This window comes from Ctenocephalides felis, unplaced genomic scaffold (genome assembly GCF_003426905.1).
Source record: "Ctenocephalides felis isolate EL2017-DRISC unplaced genomic scaffold, ASM342690v1 CF-g0.4_SCAFFOLD_01886, whole genome shotgun sequence".
NCBI classification, from domain to species: domain Eukaryota; kingdom Metazoa; phylum Arthropoda; class Insecta; order Siphonaptera; family Pulicidae; genus Ctenocephalides; species Ctenocephalides felis.
In genome coordinates, this window is record NW_020538040.1 from 75,990,948 (window position 1) to 76,012,237 (window position 21,290).

Consider the following 21,290-nt stretch of genomic DNA (forward strand, 5'->3'; position numbering starts at 1 on the left):
AATATGTTACCAAGTAAAAGTAGTCCTTTCAGACATCGCTGCATCAATAAAAATTTTACCATAAATTACTCTCATAGGAATCTTAAGTTTCTAAACATTATCAAAAAAAAAAACGTTAACCCCATGGAGCAATGGTTTTAGTGTTTATGAGAAATTTTATTTTTTTATTTAAAAGTTATATAAAAATTTTTGTTTTAATTTTTCGATTAAAGTATAAAATATGTTTACAAGTTTGAGTGTGTTACAAACTGCTTAAAATTTTTGTTATCAATAAAATTTTGTCTTCCAGAACTTTAATATATTTTCAGTCATATTTTAGACTTAAATCTGTTTTTCACATTCAATAATTCTAGAGAATTTAAACATTACATTTGTCGAATTTTAGTTTTGTGATAGCAATAATAACAGAAAATAAAGCAAATTTATTGGAAATTTTAATATGTGATCTAAAGTCAAACGCGCGATGTGCTCAAGACCCAAGATCTCTATTTTTTATGAATTTTATTGATGCATAGGATTGTTAAAAATTAGTACATTGGCGTAAACCGTATTTTTTCATATAATTTTTAATATCTCGTACTATAATAAAATTAAATGTGCCATTCAAAAAGTTCTATTTGTATTACATTGCCAAATATTGCTTGTAAACAGAATTTTAAAGTCTGCACTTGAGATATTTTATTAGATGATAGGATATTGAATTAGGCCTTTATTTTATGCAAAACTTATTTATTGAACGTAGATAGAGAATATGTTAATTAAATAAGAAATTTCAAAAAACATTCAAAACAAAAACTTTATTTTACTTATGATTATAAATTTTTCTTACTATTCTATTAAATTTGAATCTTTTGAATTTGTTTTGCGTATTGAATGTAACAATTATCTTAACAATATATTGCTTTGTCACGCTTCTGTATCAGATTTTTTTTAAATACGTTTAGGTTGGTTCTCATGTTATATATAGGAAAAGTGAGTACAAAATGACTAGGTATTTTGTTTTTAATGATATTTATTTATTTAATGATATTATATCCAGTCTCAATTATTTTTACTCATCTTTGGTTCATTAATTACCAGCAACATAAGCTTTTAATTAAGAAGGAACTATAATAACACTTTCGTCGGATGGCAAATCGCCATAACAGACCTCCGTAGCGGGGTCTGAAAGCGTAACAAAAAATTTTTAGTAAATTATCAAATACAAATAAATAGTCCGGTAAAACAATTTAGAATATCAGAATATTTACAAAAAACTAATTAACTAATAAATATAAAAATTTAATGAAAAATAAACATACACAATACGCTACAATGAATATAAAAACTTGTTCATGCATCTGAATTTCATTTTGTTAATGATACTTTTATAAATAACATTAATATTTCTAAAGGAAAACAATCCTATATATCGAATATATATTTAGTTGTTATTACATAATAATTTCTTCGACAAAATAAATAAAAAAAACTTTAAAACCTGTAAAAATTTGATTTGCAACCGCTCACAGTAAGTACATTCGTTCGCTCTTCGCATCTAACGTGTCCGACCGAGTACCCGCAAATACCCGCACCCGCAGTTAACTGAAAATACTAATATCGAGTACCAGTACCCAGCCCGCACAAAGTGTGTTAAAGAAAAATGCAACCAGTTACAAAAACCATTTTGTCTATTAGTACGGGCAAAATGGCATATTATCTAATAACCTACTAAGATGCAAATTTTTAAGATGGCAGTTCACAAATAAATCGTTTCGTCATTTTTGGGACATCAGCACATGTAGCAACAAGCCTTCGTTAGACTCCGAAATGGAAAAGAAGTTTTTGCAATAAATGCAAGTCTCTTTTTTGCCGGTAGATCCTTTGCGTTTTTTTTAGAACTTGTTTCATTTTTTTTTGGCCTGAATCAACTACCCTCTAGTGCTTGCAAAATATCTTTTTGTCCATTGTACAAATATGTCATTCTGTCCGAAACTGATCAAAAATGAATAAATAATAAAAGTTTCATCGAAAACCTGATAATTGCAATAAATGGCGCTCAACATCTGACAGAATTATTATTATACCTTTTTTCATGGTGTACAGTAGCGAAAACATTGAAAAAATTATCCAATTTTTGAGTAAGGCCACTGTGTCATTTTGTCCGTATATATCATTTTGCCCGCATTTTCCCTACATATATATGTGTGTGTATGTAAAATTAATAACATAATACATACTTTAATATATTGCTTAGTTTAATTTTAGTCTGCAAAATCAATTCAACAACGATTAAAATTGAAAATTGTTTTCGTTGCTTTTGCGACCGATTTTTTGAAATTGGTTGCTCTGCCAAAGTGTGAGGTTTAGTAGATTTAATGAGTTCGGCTCATAAATAACAGAATATTTCAATTGTCCATGTAGGTGCGGTGTGTGAGTGCGTGTGTAATGTTCGTTGGTGCTGTGTGCGTGTGCGTGCATTTATTTGAATTGAGATGAACGCCAGCCATTGTGATAGTTTGTGTGTTTAACAGTTGTCCCTCGAAATTTAAAAATAATAAATACATATTTCATCTCTCGAATGCACGCAGCAGCCAGTGACGACTCACGAGTGACCTAAGTCCTAAATAAATAAGCACGCGAGAGAGGCATTGTGTCAGGTGGCGGACTGGCATCGGCCTCACATGCTGACGCGGTGACGTGGTGACGTCGTGACGTGTGATGTGTTTATGTTAGATATTTCATTTTGATTTCGAGTTTCGCTTATTTCTGATTACTTCGGGAATGAGGTCTTTATTTGATATGTTTTTTTGCTTTTCATTCTACCCAGTAGGTAGGTGATTTACCTACTGCGTAGAAACGACCTGCGTTTGTGAAACAAAATCAAAACAACGACGCCGAGGTACGGGCGTGTGAGTATCAAACAATAATCACGTTCATTACGTCGAGATCGAAAGAGCAGATAAATGGTGAACTGTCATTTTTAAGATTCCGTTAACAAAGGAATCCCCAACGGGACTGTTGTTGCCGATCTTTTGTCAGTCTGTCCATCTTATGCATCTTTTTGTCTCGTGAGTGTAAATTAATTGTTTTAAACTAAACATCGTTCTCAACATTCTCTCTAATGTCATTTGCATTCAATAAATCAATAAGCTAAGAACAGACGGCTGAAAGTATATATTGGTTTCTAATATTAGGTACTTCTCATTATGTTATTCAGAATTACAATATGGAATGCTCTATTGTGGAAGCATGTTTTCTCCAACAGCTTATATAAAATATGAGTTGGTACAACTACTTTTACAATGATAGTTATAATTTTTGCAATTTTTTTACTTTCCGTTGGGTAAGTTATGGTAATTGTCGAAAAATCGAAAATATTTTTTTTTTCATTTCTTATATCGAAAATGATTAGGATTTCAATTTTAATTCCAACTAGTATGTTAACGCTCGAACTAGTACGCTAGCTCACTTATACACTTCAAATAAATAATTTTAACTTTGCAATTCAGTTTATATAATTCTTATAAATATTAAATAAGATCCTTCATTTTAATTGCGGTTGATTAAGTTTTGCTTATTTATTTTCATACAAACATATTTAAATTGTGTCATCCAATTTTTAAATTTTGATATTTTGTCTGCAAAATACGAATAATGCAAGTTACTGTATTTATAATAATTTATTTGAAAACATTTAAAATTCTTCTTTACCTCTAAAAAATATATAAAATGTGCAATGGAACATCGCTCCCGTTTTCAAATAAATATTTCAAATAGAGTATGTTGCAAAATGGTTGCATATTATTGAGAATTGCTATTTTTTAAATGTTATGAGGTTTTATCAATTATTAAATAATTGCAATTTCAAAAAGTTTAGCATGATTTTTTCATAATATATTATAAAGTATTTGCATTTCATACTAAAAAGACATAATAGTATATGCAGTTATGAAAAGTATACCAATTGCATCGTATGATTTTATATTATATTCTAAAATTGTATGTGTATTTAATCTAAGACTACTTATTAAATATAACAATGAAGAAATGTTTTATTTCAGTTTGCCGTCGCAAAATAGTGGATCGTTTTAATTTCTAATGTTACGCTATCGCTCTATCTTATAAATGTAAAATAATTGAAAAAATGATATTTCGTTTCATGATTCCCATTAAATGAAAGTTATTTAAAATGAATATGTGAAAAGACCATCACTTCAGTTTTAATTAATAACCAATTTAATTATTAAACAATTCTAATTTCAGAGTATATAATTCGGACAAATAAAGCTGCTGTATCCAAAATCTATTGAAAATAAGCATGCATGATATTTACAATTTGTTTGGGGATGAAGGTATCTTTTAAGTAAGTTTCACAATGAATTTAAAAACAATTTAGATTATGCAATTTTTGGTCATATAGAGAAAGTTGAGAAAATTAAGAATTTGTGAAAATTTCGTTTGAAATTAATTACTATTTTAATTATTTATTGTTAATTTTTTAAACAAACATTTATTTGCATGCGACAATATAAATTTTTGCTATAGTGTAGAGCGGGGCTTAAAGGACCGCGAGTAAAAAGGTCCACCACCGATATCTCAAAAACCAGTAAAGTTAAGAATTTTTTAACTTTAATATTTGAAAGTAGAGGGAAAAAAATGTATAACCAGCCATCGACTTGATTCTTAACAAAAACAAAAAGTATTTTTCTCTCGTTGTTATTTGTTTTGGTTATAAGCACTGTTCTTTAGTTTACGAGACCTTGATTTAATTTTTAAGTATACGTTATTTAATTGTTTTTTTAAGATGTATTATTAATTTTAAGTTATTTTCATCTTTTTTTTATATAACCTATATAAAATCTTACACGTGGGTGGGTTAAAAATGACCAACTAAGCCTGTACCCGGACAAAAGTGTATATAATAAAAAATAGTAAATAAAAAAGTAAATTAAGTAAAAAAAAACAACTTAACAAGATATGATCAAATAAATAGTTATTTCAACTCTGCTCATGAATATTTCTGACAAATACCAGATCAAGGTTATTTACAATGTTATCTCGGTAAAAAATGCACCCATAAAATTTATATTTTATATTGGTTGAATAATGTAGCTATTATTTTGTAAAATCCATTTAATATTAAAATAAGACATTGTACCTGTTTGCCCCCTGGCTGTTCCAATTTACGCCACCTATGGGGTATAATAGAAATCAAAAAACAGCACAAAAACATTTCTAAAATGATGACTTAACTGTGAGTTTTACTGAACATAGTCAGATAGTTGTGTGTTTGATATGTGTTATTTGTTGTGTTTGGCTTTCACAACATAGCTACTTCTTCAAAGTCAAATTGGATTTTTGTGCCCCGCCCTACCCTACTCAAAATTTTCATAATATTAAGATTTCAAAAAAATCTGAATTTTAGGAAAATAATTATTCATGCATGTTTAAAATGATAAAAATTCTAAAGAATTCAATCATAGATTTCTTGCAAATTGTTCTTTCATAAAGATTATTGAAAACCCTCAGTGTGCAAGGGGGTTCGAATCCGTCGATTTATTAGAAATGTCGATGGCACATGATCAAATTAATGTGAAGCATGTAATCGCAAAATATTTGCAATTAGACGTACCGTCACAGGTATCAGGTGAATCCTATAAAAGGGATACAAAGGCAGAAACGTTTCGAATGTACTAATCCTTATTGCATTAGACAAACTATCGACTTATTGCTACGGGCCGTTCTAATTTAGCGTCCTTCAGATCGTGCGCCCCTGCCGTAGCACGCACCTTATACGCACACGTGCGTTATTACAGTGCTCGCACGTGAACCAAGTGCAGGTTAAACTCAGATTATAATTAAACGCTATTTAAACCGCTTCTAATCCCCTATTATTGCTTCCAAAAGCTTAATACATATTTATACGTCACTGCTCACTGTATTATTGTTGGCGGGCGTCCAGATTGGAATACTCGCTAAGAACATTTCGACGCGATCGTTGTATTATTTTAGCTCCGCCCGGCGAAAGCGCTACGCCCCGCAATGTAGAGGGTCTCCCATGGGTATCCGCAGGTTGATATCATGCGATGCGAGTGCTTCAAGCTGAAACTTTCAACGAATAGAATACCTTTCGACTGTATGCAAAATCAAATCAGAAATTGTTTTATGCAGAATAATTTAACTCTCGTACTGCGTTATTAAAATATTCGTTGACGATTTTTAAATCTGAGAAACGCTTGCTCGGTTTACCTGTTTTTATTACAACGGGATAATTAAAAAGACAAAAATGGGAAATTAGTTAATAAACATTAGATATTGTAATTGGCAAAGAATATTTATAGAAACTAAGTTTTTCTTAATCTTTATGTTAAGCCTTTTGTCAGGTTCGTGAGCTGAGTTCCAACTCCAACTCGATTTAGGGAAGAATAGTGTGAGAGATTTCCCATTGCCATTTCAGACAGCAGTGCTTAAAATAGGCATATTTTCAATTGGAAACATATTTTTAATCTATATTTTTAAATAAAAATGGACATCACTGCTGCATGATGTCAGATTTTGTCATATATAAGGGAAATACGACAAAAATGAATCAAAAAATGTGCATATATGGACACAGTAGTCTTATTTAAAAATTGACTAGTTTTACTAACGTTTCTGCGACTGTATAGCATTAAAAATGCCATAATCACAATTCGGTCAGAAGTTGATCATCATTGTCACAGTTGCAATAACCAGTTCAATTATAGATCGCGCCATCAAAAGGTTATTATGAAGGTGTTTTTTCATATTTTTTGGGGACATGTAAAAATTTTTTAAAATCAATGAACTTATGGCAGTACTACTGACCTCGATCAATTTTATTGCAATACTCAAATATTTTATGGATTTTTGATTATTTATTTATTTTTGTTCATTTTCGGACAAAATGACATGGTTAGAAAATGGACAAAATAACATAGTACTGTTGCGCAAGCACTACAGGGTAGTTCATTTAAGACCAAGAAAAAAGGTAATTAAAACCCATCAAACGTAATTGACTTTTAATTTTTTACTCTAACTACCTCTAAACAGAACAAAAAATCCACCGGTAAGAACAATAGACTTGCATTTATAGTAAAACTTTTTTTCCGCTCTAAGCCCTGCGAAGGTGAATTACGATGTATAATTTGTTCACTTTGGGATCAGGCTTCATGTGCTGATATCCCTAAGAGCAAGAGGACCGATTTATTTGAGAACTGCCATCTTAAAATTAGTTTTTCAGTTTCTGATTACCTTCAGTACTAGGTTCTTGTAATAAGTTGCATATTTCTTTAATAAATATGTTTTGATAGTTCCTATTTCATTAGAAGACTATGTTATTGATAGTTAATGAACCAAAACCATTGAACTTGATTATAATATCATTAAATAAATTAATATAATTAAAAAACGAAACACCATATTATATTTACACGGTTACAAGATAGATTGTATAATTCAGTGGTTTAATCGGTTTACATCGACTGGCTTTGATCAAGCGTGATCGATTCATCTGGTTCATGCTTCTAATTTGATGATTTGGTCCTTAGATGACCAAAAAAAGTATTTACTTATGTATACTGAATATCAAATATACTATTAAACAATCCAGTTAAAAGAATTTGAGTGATTAAATTTTAAAATTACCTATCATATTACGTCATTGTGGAGAGTACGTGGCGTAAGCGTTAGAGTCTAGGCATTGCAACTACAATTTTCCGAGTTCAAACCCTGCGTTGTATTAACCTATTAACCTCTAAATATAAATATTTTCAAATCATAGTATTAAAAATACTTCATGTTTTTTAATTAATTTATTTTCTATTTTATTTACAACTGTCCAGTTAAGAACATTTAGTAAATTTGTAGAATTTACAATTGTCAGCCGTAAAGGGACATTGTATACTATAGTGACATGTTGGAAAAACAACTCAATAGTTGTTTATCCATTCGTTATAAATATATAAATAAAGTTATTACTTTTCAAATGTACGCTACGTAATGTTATTATTAATTAGTAACTCTTTTCACTATTGTCACTAATGTTATTATTAATTAATATTCCTGTCACTACCATTTGTTGTTAGTTATATTCATGTCTATCTAATTGTAAGATTGGCCCTTACATCAGAGTCTTCTCATTTTTATGTTGCCAGTTTCCCGTAATACACGATTCAGCAACATCCCGAAGGAGAAATTTACGTTTTCGCCATATAATATAATCCGACTTGCTAATTTTATGTTTCTTAACTTGTTAAGTCATTCTAAATTTATTGATATCGAATCCAAAATATGACATTACGTTCATGTTTTCTCAAGAACGGCTAAACCAATTTTAAAATTTTTAAAGCTAATCGATAAAACTCGATAATCGAGTTTAGTTTTGCGAGAGGATCGGCCGAGTCTTTTTCAGAGTAAAATTGCAAAAAATTTAGTCTACATTTTACAAAAAAAATCTTGTATTCGTTTTTAAAAAATAAATATGAACATTTAAAAACTGCTCGAAAGAAATCAGTTGGAGATCGTACTGATGAGTTTTTGGTAAAAAAAATACTATAGACCTCTCCTATAAAAGTAAGTAATTTGTTACATTTCTACTAATATTTTGGACTCAGCTGCAAGACATCTATGGAAATAAATATGACTTCAGGGGCGTAACTACCACCGTATCAGCCGTATCAAAAATACGGGGCTCCCGAGCCAAGGAGGGCCCCAACGTCCGTAAGCAAATAAAAATAATATAAAAAATGTTTCATCAAAAAGCTAATTAATCGTGAAAACTTTGTTCAATCAAATTTAATGTCAATAAAGAAGAACGCGAGAAATGTAAAATTATTATTATATTATTTCAAAGAGTTTTATTTTTTCTGCCACGGGGCACGGTGGCCCCAAACTTGCGCAAAAGTTAGTAGAATCTTACAAATTTTTATTTTATTTCACAAATAACAAAAGTCAAAATAATCATGAAAAGTCATTTAGCAAAACACCTGTCTCCGTGAAACTTTCGTCTAAATACAGTAAAATCATCTCCTTGTAATTTTTATAACCAATTGTAAACTCTCTAAAAATATGTTTAAAATATGAAATTAAATATTTATTTATATTGCTAACGAATTCAATAGTTTTTCACACAATTTTTCCGAAGCAATTTTTGCATACTTTACCCAGTTGTAACCGCAAAGAGACTGAAAGATGTTTTCAAATATAAAACTGATAAAAAATTAGCTAATCAGGTGTAAGCCTTAGGAAACTCTGTACTTCCCGATATATGTGAATAGTCAACCCAATTAATAAGAATTCAGATTTATTACAATTTTTTAAGAATTTTTAAACATAATGTCTTATCACAGGCTCATAATATTTTAGTATCTATGATAGTTATGATCATGGAAAGATTTATCAAAATCGTCAATTTAATTTCAACAACTACTTAATTGCTAAAAAACTGTCTGGGCGATATATTCCAAACGGTTTATGATTTGGAAATGAGGATGAAAATTTTAAGGAATCGGCTCGGCTTATCGTTGTAAAAAAACATTTTCTGGCAAAAATATTAACTTTTCCTTCGAGAAGTTAAATACTTCGACGATACAGGATACAGCATTAGATCATTATTGTTCACAGAAACTTTATCAAAAAATATATAGTCATCATAAGCTATAAATGAATTAATAAATATGTATATGTATTGAATTTGAATTGTTTGTAGAAATTTCGGATGAATATTGATGATAAGTGAAGATTTTTATGGGAAAATTCTGGCATACCCGAGGGGGCCCCCAAAAAAATTTTGATATGGGCCCCGCCAATGCAGATTTTTTCTTCATACTAAGATGTATTTATAATATTTATTTGATGATTGTTCAAGTATATTTATGTCGGAAACATATTTCAAGTTATGCCGGAAGTTTTAATTTCAAACTTTAAACTTTGCTACTTAAGTCGTACCTATGCAAAATTCCTTACTCATACCGGGTTAGTAAAGAGCGTTTTATGGATTTTTGTGTTGAATACAAATCATAATTGAATATAAATATATCATATTCTGGATACAAATAAATAATGGTTAAATACAATATTTCAATTTTTTTTAGTCAAAACGGCTGTTTTCATGAACAGTTCCAAATCTATTCTTAGCTTCCAGAGACTTAATAATTTTGTAAGTACATTCGTTACCTTCTGAAATTATTTTTCTATTTTAGGTATTCTTTCAAATAATGTTCAACTTGGAAACTAATAACTAGAGAAAATTGATCTCTGACTGAAATCTATATAGTGAAAAATTAATTTTATATAGTAAAAAAGGAAGAGCCAACTAAAATAGATTCAATAAACGCTTTTTTTAATATTAAAGGTCCAAATATTATAGCATTATTTCTTTAGAGGGTATGACTTGAGCAACCCTACCCTCTATTTTAATTTTAAAGTTTAAAAATGAATCATATGTTGAACTGGTTAAACTGAGAATTTTTTTTGACAAAATCTATTGAAATGTATCATTTTTATTCTGAATGTACTTGACATAAATATCAGCACTAAAACATTTGTTTCTTTATTAGTTATTGGAATGAATACAAATTTTGCATCATCTGAAAAAATCGACTGTGAAGAACTGAAAACGAGGCAGTTGGAGTAAAAGAAGGCAAAACGTTCAAAAAGCTCATAAATAAGAGCGCCTTCTGTGCGTGAATTATTCATAAGAACAACAAGTTATTGCATGAGAAAGTTTAGAGAACAAATTATGTAGAGTTTTATTATCGAAGACAATTTAGATAAAATATTGAAATAAAAGTAATTTGCATAAATCTTATGAGAGTTTAATAGAAATTTACACCAATGATCTAAACCATTTTGATATTCCTACGCACGCCGATAGAGTAACGAATGGCGCTGATGTAAAGAGCAGATATTTGACGTTTGTAATTTTGATTGTCAAAGTGGACAAAAAGAGAAAGCAAAATACATTTAAATTTTAACAAAATGATTATACATTCTGTCAAAACATGAGTGGATTCCTATAATTATGATATTGTGCGTAACAGATTTGAAGCTGCTTAACAATGTGATAAATCAATAATTGCTGATAATAAATACATTGGAATATTAAATTTTTGAAGCATAGAATACAATGGAAGTTAAAGAGCAATTCGAGCACGCAGTTGCTTTAAAAGGTCCAATTCACAAACTAATACCTCTTCTTTGATTCTAATATATTATTTTAAACAAGTAAGTATTTATTATTTACTTCTAGTTATGCGATTGACCAGGCCGACCTTAGTGACACCACCTATTATTACCTGTGACATGAGGGATATACCTAGAAGGATATTTAATCAAGACCTTGAACAAAATGTTATCACTGTATGTGGATCAGAAACTCTCCAAGTGGGGCAATTTTTACTTCTTCCTCAAAGCTTTGGTAATATATATTTAGGCGAAACTTTTTCTTGTTACATCTGCGTTCATAATTGTACCAATGAACTTGTAACTGGAGTTCATCTAAAGGTAACAGTGCTGCATGCAATAAATATTTCTTTACAGAATTTCAATGTACTTTGTTTTAGGCCAACTTGCAAATTACTAGTCAGAGCATACATATATTGCCTTCACCGAATCAAGAGCTTCCAAGTTCCCTAGGGCCAAATGACACGCTGGATAGTGTTATACATTATGAAGTAAAAGAAATTGGAACACATATGTAAGCTTATTGCATACACAAAATTCAATACATAAAGTTTTTGTATTCTTCATGTTAATAACATTCTTTCATATTATCTGCTGGCAGTTTAGTTTGTGAGGTGAACTATAATTCAACAAAGAATACACAAGAAAGCTTTCGTAAATTTTTTAAATTCCAAGTTGTGAAGCCGTTAGACATCAAAACCAAATTTTACAATGCTGATTCAAATGAAGTGTATTTAGAAGCAACTATACAGAATATTACTTCGGGTGTTGTATGCTTGGAGAAGGTGCTTCTAGAGAGTTCTGACATGTTTAATGGTGATAATATTTAAATATGCAGATGATACTGCTTATAATAATTTTAGATTTAATAATATAACAAAGGCATACATCATATGCATTTCTGCACCTACAATACATATTATTTGTCCAATATTTATTTAAGAGCTTTAAAATATGTTAAACTTTTTTAGTTAATGAATTGAATGCAGTAGATGAAACGCGCACAGTTCTTGACGAAACTAATTATTTGTCGTCTCAGTGCAGTTGTAATTTACTGTATTGCCTTACTACTAAGGAGGCATTATCTGATGCTACAAACATAGGTAAACTAGATATTGTATGGAGGTCTAATCTTGGTGAAAAAGGGCGTCTGCAAACTAGTCAACTCTATAGAATTGTAAGTATAACTTAATTCACATCATTCTATATATATATATATATATATATATATATATATATATATATATATATATATAATATTTATTTATTTATTTCTTTATTTATATACATATACCCATTTAATTTTCTACAGGCACCTAAATATGGTGATATAAATGTTTCAATAAAAAATATTCCTAGTACTGTATGCATAGAGGAGACTTTTGATGTGATCTGTGAAATTTCTAACATAAGGTAAATGCTATGTTTATAGTTTATCACTCTGGTAGAAATCTAAAGAATAATGCCTAATTCAAAATATGCTACAATATTTGAGATAACTTAACTAACATAATGTAACTTTTGTGTTACATGTCTGTGTATGTAATATGAAGTTCTTTTAGTTCTCATTTACACAAATTTTGTACATTTTTTTCACACACACACATATATATATATATATATATATATATATATATATATATATTAGGGTGGTCCTTAAAATGGTCATTTTCGAATTTCCTTGCTCCCAGGGGCTCAAATGGTTCCAAATAGGTAAAAAACAATTCTCTGAAAGTTTTAGCTCTAAATATTAACGTTTAGATAGAGCGCAATTCAATCAAAGTTTGTATGGAAAAAGCATGGGAAAATTTTTGAAAGTTAAAAAAAAATGTTTTAGGTATAACTTAGCGACAAATGAATGAGTTTTATTCATTCATTTGTTCACTAAATTACATCTAAAAACCATTTTTTAAATTTTTGAAAATTTTTCTATGCTATTTCCATACAAAACTTTGATTGAATTGCGCTCTATCTAAACATTAATATTAAGAGCTAAAACTTTCAGAGAATTGTTTTTTATCTATTTGGAACCATTTGAGCCCCTGGGAGCAAGGAAATTCGAAAATGACCATTTTAAGGACCACCCTAATATATATATATATACATATTCCAAGTTACTAGAAAGTTGTACACCTTACTAAGTCTAAAATATATTATTAATATATTTTTTCATATAATTTTATTTTAATTTAGCCAGAGACCTGTAGAAATTTTGTTAAGACTACGACCTATTGAAAACTCAGGGCTTCATTGGATAGGTGTCTCAGATCGTAAGGTTAGCAGTTTCTATACTCAATCTGACATGATGATTTAAATAGTAGTTCATAGAATGGTTTCAAGCACAATTGTATTTAGTTGAATTTATATATAGCATTGGACATATTATAATATATTATTTACAGTTAGGAACATTAGAAGGGGGCAAATCACTTGAATGCGTTTTGACTGCATTTCCTACGAGATCTGGACTGCTGAGTGTATCAGGCATTCACTTAATAGATACATTCCTTATGAGGACTTATGAATATAATGAACTAGGACAAATTTTTGTAATGAATATATGAAATACATTAATATTCTGTCCTACATTTTTCTGTTATTTACATTTATATCACAAGCCTATATATATATATTACATATTTGTATTAATTTCACTGCCATTTGCGACCATGCAGCCATCTGGTCAATAATACATACACACACATGCACACTTACATACATTTCAAATCATTTACAAACTATTCTGAATATTTTAAGAATTATAATAAATAAATATAAACATGTAACATACAGTAAACAGTAAATTTAAATTGATTAATAATATGATTATTAAATTAATGAAAACTCATTTCCATTATATAAATTGATATTTAAAATGCTTCTTCTTTGATTTATCATACAATTTATAAATACAAAACAATAGAATAGATTCTTATTCTGCACTACAAAAAAAGCTGGACCTGCCTTTGCCAAAAACTAATCAGCACATCTCCCCATGAATACATCGTATTCTAATATTATCTATGCATCTCCCTATCAAAAGAAATCAAATGTTTTTTGAACCATACAAATCAGTTGATCCGTGCGTCCGAAAACGTGGACGAAAAGCGGACATACAAAACACACACACACACATCCATTTTTTCTGAGGTATGCCTAAATGTTCAGAAACCTTCAAAACGTGAAGATATGTAAAAATATTTATTTTCGGCCCATTACTGTAACTACCCTTACGGGAAGTTAAAAATTTGCTTATTAACTCTTATCAGTCCCGCTATTGTTAAATGTTTTTAAATCTACTTTTTTCTTCTTTAGTGAAATTAAATGCATTTTATGTAAATGACAATGTAAATCCTTGACAATATAATAATGTGATGTGAATCAATTGCATGTAAAATACATCGTATCAGCTGATTTCATACTGAATAATCTGGACAAATCAGATCAATGTTCTTATTACAATTGTTTTTGTATACTTTAAATAAATAATCATAATAAAATCATTCGATAAAATCAAATTTATATAAATTTATAATAGTATAATTTATATAATTTATTAATATAATAAAATTTGAAACTTTATTATTACACACAGGCACGCACAGGGTGACTGATTTTCAATTCGAACTTAATTTATTTATTTTTAACTCGTTAATTAATTTATTTATTTGTCGTGTGGAAAAAGCTTAAGATCATAAGGTACAATAAATATTTTATATTTGCTTAATTCAAAACACAACGATTATAAACGCTTTCGAGATATACCACCAGAGGCGCTACCCTCACCAGTGTTTCATAATCAACTTGATATCTATGCTTTTTGTCCCGAGGTGTGGTTCACGTCTTTATCTTTGGTCAGTTTCTTAGAAAGTTCGATTAAAGTGATAACTAAATTTTGTGGCTCAATAAAAGCGATCAAGATGAGGGACTAGTTCTAAATAACTTTGCACACACAAGTGTGCCAGTAAACCGTAAATAAAAATGGAGTAAGTTTATTCAAAATTATATTGCATTTATTTGGAAAATTAAGAGATGGTGAAAGGAATCGCGAAATATGAGATCAAGGCGACCATCTTGATTTCACAACTTCATGCAATATTACATTTCTTCAAATTTAGCTAATGAATCTTCATATATTTCTAAGTCTAACTGTATACAAAATAAACAGACATGCCATAAACATAAACTTATATCGAGTTTAAAAACATTCCTGTCTTAGAATAAAGTCTTCATGCATACCATATGTATACCTATTTATCTCGTACGAATGAAATGAAAAAAATATATATCTGACGTGTTAAATTATTAGTTATCATTTGTACTTGTTTCTAAACAGATATTAAAATAAACTTTTACATACACACACACACACACACACACATATATATATATATATATATATATATATATATATACATACTTATACTAATAAATATATAACAAATGTATTGTTAGTGGTTAAATATTAAATTAGAAATATGAACAAACAGCACTCTTTTTTTGCACTAATTTATTAAATAATATTAATTTTACACTAATTAATTTTTTACAGCACTAAGTAAAAAAAAAAATAAAGCAATTATGAATTAAAGCTTTATTTTTCATATGTTTTGGTCTATCTAGACCGTCATTTATTAACACATAAATTCACTAAACTGTTACACAAATGTAAAACCAGGCTATCAATGATTCGAACGCTTAAAACTATATGTTGAGTTGATAAGTTAAAGCTACATATATATAGCTCAATATATAATTTTAAATGTCCGAATTATTAATGGCCTGGATTTAAATCTGCGTATTAGTGTAACGTATTTATGTTTAAATATATGTCTTTTGTTTCACTAAATAACAGTCTTTACTTGACAGCTCAAATCAACATAACTTATTAAAATCTATATCAACACTAAATTCACATACTCCATACATATGCATACATATATTTACACACACATAGGTTGTCATTACATACTTTTCAGGATATATTACTATAATGTTGACAATTCATTGTACAGCTATCCCCCGCTTTACATGGAAGATTGGTTCCATAAAAAACCATGTAACTTGAAATTTCACTCTTATGGAAAAACTGTCCTAAACAAAAATCACTATAAAAAGCGCTCTTGGTCACTTTTTACAATCATAAATAACAAACACATTGAAAGAAAAATAAATATTAATATATTTAATATCAAACACAAATATTTTTATTTTTATTTTTTGTCATTGTCGAACTATATTTTTTTTTACAAATTATAGATTTTGTTTGCTAACCTGGAATAAAATCACGCTATCAATTATATTTAAACATTAATTGAAAACATAAAGTTTAAAATCAATATGCTCTTTATTTTAGCATCTAAAACAAACTAGATTATACTCACATAAAATTTAGTTTTGGTCATAAAACAGGAAGTTTCCATTTTATCTACATATTTCCGTCATAGTTATAAACTATTAAGAATTTGTAATTGTAACTTTCATTTTGTAGTGTTATATTTTAACAGAAATTAATACTGTGTAAAACAGGGGGATGGGTGTATTTGACAAATTCATGAATAAGAAGTTTTGATATCACTCATGCAAATTGCTTTCATAAATATATGAAATCTTATGGATTGATTGTTAATTTGAAAAATCATAGTTGTCTAGTTGTGTCATTACTGCTTTACAAATTTTAAGTTACAACATTTTTTTTATGCTCAAAACTTTGTCTATTAGAAGTAAATACAAAAATATATTAATAACAAATTGCACACCTATCCAACTGATATCAATACAATCATTCAAAAGTTAAGCTGGAATTAACAAATATGTGATATTAAAAGTAATGGAAAAATTCTATAAAAAAAACATATACATAAATATTAAAAACACAGTTTTACAAAAGTTTTGTAATTTTAGACCTGATAGGTGAGATTTGAAAGCCAAGTTTGTTTGAATGTCAGTTCCCATTGGGACTAAACTTAATCCTTTACCTTTACCTTGTTGGGATTAATAAAATTGTCATGTTTTTCATGAAATCATAGATGTTTTTTTTTATTTTATATTCTAGTATTATGTTTCCTATAAAAACAACATTTTAGTATTTGTTTTACATAATATATGTTTTGATTTTTTTACAGAGCCATCATGGCACTCAACGCGTCCTTACGCGTCTGTACGACAACAAATACATCATTCAGCAGTGGTTTATTGAACATTCCGCTTCAGACAAAATTCAATAACCTTCTTTTCGAATATAACTCCGAAAGCTTAACCACCCACAAAGATGAGCACACTATCCAACAATTACAATTGGGAGGGGAAGGCGGATCCATGTACGACGTACTTTGCTGATTCGTGCTTGCTGGAAGATAACTTTACTAATGGTGAGCATTCACATACATTATAATAATAAATCACTATAACTCTCAACTTTTTTAGAATGCTATTTGATACTATATTTATGTATACATTAGATTGTAATTTTTTCTATTTAGAAGCATTTTCTCAATGGCTGGAGGAGAAAGTGGATTTGCCTCTGCTGGAGGATTTCTCTACTACAACTGGTATGAACAAAACTCTAAGCGGAGAAACCAAATTTCCTCAGCAATTTGATACCACAGATTTTATTCAACAAGACACTGAGAGTCTTTTACGAGAATTTGAACGCATTTATGATAAAGTGGAACTAAATCATTTTACTCCGCCTCAAAGTCCAACATCATTATTTTACACCCAGCCTGAACAGTGTAATGAATTCAATCATTTGGATTCATCGCCTGATTGGGATAAGACATTTGGTGATGATGTGGAAGTTGACATATGCCAACGGTTGTACGAACAGAATGATTTTGACATGTTGAGTCTGGAACAGCAATCAACTGAAGACGTTATACCTATGAGTGAGGAGAGTGACATAGCAGATCAGATTTATGATCACTTTTATGAAAGTTCGTTTACATCAGAAGACAAAACAATTTCATCTCCAGACAACAGTAGTTCACTATCTTCTGACCAGGATGATGATTGGGTTCCAGATCAGAGTTCAACCAAACATTCTTATAAGTTATATCATAGGTTGGGAAGGGGTGATCGTAAAAATAGAAAGAAAGAGCAAAACAAAAATGCAGCTACAAGGTATCGCCAGAAGAAAAAAGCTCAGATTGAAGAAATTATTAGCAAAGAGCAAGATTTATTGGAATATAATAAGAAGTTGCGAACTCAATGTACAGATATTGAACGTGAGATCAAGTATTTGAAAGATTTAATGCGTGAATTATTTAAGGCAAAAGGATTGCTCAAATAAGTTATCTTCCTGAAAGGTCAAAATTAAACACTCACACACTCACTCATAATCATCATGTGCATATGTGTATGCAATGTGTGCATGCTTAATGCATGCATAAATTGACTTAAACACATGCTTATATGTAGAATATGCAATTACATTACAAACACCCTTAATACACCATGCATTAGGAATACCATTATTACCAGATGATATCAGTTGGATGTAAACTATGCACCCAAAAGATTTTTGTTGCTAAACCATTGCATTCTATTGTTGTAACAGATAGTATAATTTTTTTTTGTAAATTGTATTTTTTTTATTTTGCATATTTTATTAGTAAATAATTTTATTAACAATGATTTAAGTTGTAAGTAATATTACGGGAAAATATATATTGTGGATTGAAACATAGTCTCATTATTTACGTGTTAGACAAATGTAGAGAATGAAACAACACATACAAAATTTTATGATGTTATATCACTCACGTTTAATTTTAATAATATTTCTATAGTACAAATACGAATGATTGCTTGTGATTTTATTTATTGAAAGTTTGATTTATATATGTGATTTCATTTCAGAATACAAATCTTAACAAAACATTACATAATTGAACATAATAGAATATGATATTTTATTTAAAAATGGTAAAACTAAATTACTTTTTTATAAAAAGTAGTAAAATGTATTCAATATACATATGCAAAAATTCAATTGTTCAGGTTTCAACTTGATTATATTATCGGAGCTTCGGTTATTAGATTTTTAAGTTCTGAACAACACTTAAAAATTGTTCAATGTAATCATTATTATTCCAGCCTATATTAGCCTATAGTTCAGTTATAAATTATCAATAGTAAAAATGTTTTGTAGTTTGTTATGGTTGTGACTATGATGTGTGTTTTTTGGAGGGCGTAACATCAAGTAAAAAATATAAATAAAGATTTTTTAAAACATCTTTATTTTTCCATACGTTTCGATGTAAAATTCTACGTCATCGTCAGTGGTTCTACAATTTTGAAAAAAAAACAGAAAATAACGTTAAAAACTAAATATACATAAGCATGCTTGCAAGAATAAAAAGAAAACTAAACACACAGACTAATTATATCTAAACCTTAAATTAAAATAATGCATAAAACATTACTTGTATTTCTTAGATTATTACTTACACATATTAATACAGCTTGTAAAAAATTAATAATTGGAAACAAGCACCAAATGTCATTAATTTCTTTTTTATAAAGAATAAAAAATAATTAATAAATAGAATATTATACGTAAGCACTCGTGTATCCCAGGCATGCCAAATAAAAATAAAGTTTTTGCAAAAATTCGAGATGCGAGGTCAAAATTTTGAGAAAAAAAACTCATGTGCTTGCACTGACCATCAGTAAGATGCGCTGTGCAAGTGTGTGTGATAGTGTTTAACATAGCGTGGTGCTAGGTATTCGATACAAATTGAGAAACATTATTTAGAACATATTGGTAATTTTCGCAGAGGAATCAGTTCGTTTATTAATAAGTTTGTCCAAAATAATAAAAGCCGATTTTGCAAAGCGTCGACTTATGATGAAGAACCTTTGCGTCATAAAAATTGAACGTATGGTTATTTAGTTTTAAATGTTCTGTGATCATTGTTTGCCCTTGATTTTTGTTTTTTGAGTTATTATGGTGTTGTTTTAAACGTTTGATAAGGTTCTGTCCTGTTTCGCCAATATAGGTGGAATCACAGCCATTGCAAGATAATTTATAGACCACATTGGATACTCGTTCTAAACTAGTGCGCGGCTTTAAATTTGAGAAGAGGGAATTGAGCGTTAAATCAATGTTGCATACTAAACGAAGATTTGCGTTATAAAAAAGTTTTTTCCACATCGGATAAAGTTCCTTGATGTAAGGCAGGCAAATGGTACCTTCAAAATTATTATCTTTTGTGGAAATTAAACTCAGGTTGGGGTTAATTATTTTGTTATTTGAAATAGTGAGTCTATTGTTTGTGGCGGATTTTATAAGATGTGGGGTGGGGGATGTGTGGGTGGGGAAAAATTCATATCCCCCACATCTTATAACATCCGTCACAAACAATAGACTCACTATTTTAAAAAACAAAATAATTAACCCCAACCTTAGTTTAATTTAGGATTATGTAATGAGTAAAATTTGACTAAACAATTAAAAAAATGCTTGGCATGCGCAAAATTTAACATTTAGGGACATGAAAAGTAGCCGATTTCTACTGATTTAGTCCTACTGAAATGTGAATATAAATGTAATTACCAATTTAACTTTTGACGTTGCTAGGATTTTATTCCTAAAGGAGGCAAATCGAAATAAACTACCAATAAATATTTCAACAAAAATTCTAATGAAGGTAAAAGAATTTTAGTCATTCTTTGTGTTCCTAGTTTCTTGTCTTTTCCCGAAAACGTCTAGGTTTATCGCAAACTTTGCAGATTACCATCTATATTATTTATAAATATTGTGTGTAGTATGTATGTGTATATTATATGCATAAAAATACGATTAATTCAAAACAAAAAATCTATAATGCTTTCTATGTTATTTTAAACTATCTTAAATAAAAAAAATAGCCTATAATAGGATGTAGAAATGGTCTGTGAAAGTTTCTGGCGTGCACATTTTTGGATATGATTGGTGAATAGAATATTTGGAAAGTAGAGCATATGTAACCAAAATATCCTCTGTTGACTTTTTTCGCTTCTTTCTATTTAATGCAAGATACTAAATTTTGCGTACAGATTAGATCTTATATCAAAACCGCAAGTCCCACAATTAATTAATTTGAAATACATTAAACCGTTAT

The 21,290-nt window shown here is 29.1% G+C and overlaps 2 protein-coding genes across 2 annotated transcripts; both read left to right on the forward strand.

Annotated features, from left to right (window-relative positions):
* The first annotated feature begins 10,930 nt into the window (after nt 1–10,930).
* LOC113375359 (trafficking protein particle complex subunit 13) lies at nt 10,931–13,748 on the forward strand. Its single transcript, XM_026615295.1, has 8 exons — nt 10,931–11,171; nt 11,252–11,505; nt 11,565–11,698; nt 11,786–12,000; nt 12,156–12,361; nt 12,497–12,597; nt 13,378–13,459; nt 13,587–13,748. Exons 1-8 carry the CDS (start codon nt 11,129–11,131, stop codon nt 13,746–13,748), a joined length of 1,197 nt encoding a protein of 398 aa, XP_026471080.1. The 5' UTR covers nt 10,931–11,128.
* A 1,285-nt stretch (nt 13,749–15,033) lies between these two features.
* Nucleotides 15,034–18,570, forward strand: LOC113376650 (activating transcription factor of chaperone). The gene is made up of 3 exons (XM_026616647.1): nt 15,034–15,170; nt 17,310–17,555; nt 17,667–18,570. The coding sequence occupies exons 2-3, from the start codon at nt 17,456–17,458 to the stop codon at nt 18,473–18,475; spliced, it is 909 nt and encodes a 302-aa protein (XP_026472432.1). The 5' UTR covers nt 15,034–15,170; nt 17,310–17,455; the 3' UTR covers nt 18,476–18,570.
* The last annotated feature ends 2,720 nt before the right edge of the window (nt 18,571–21,290 follow it).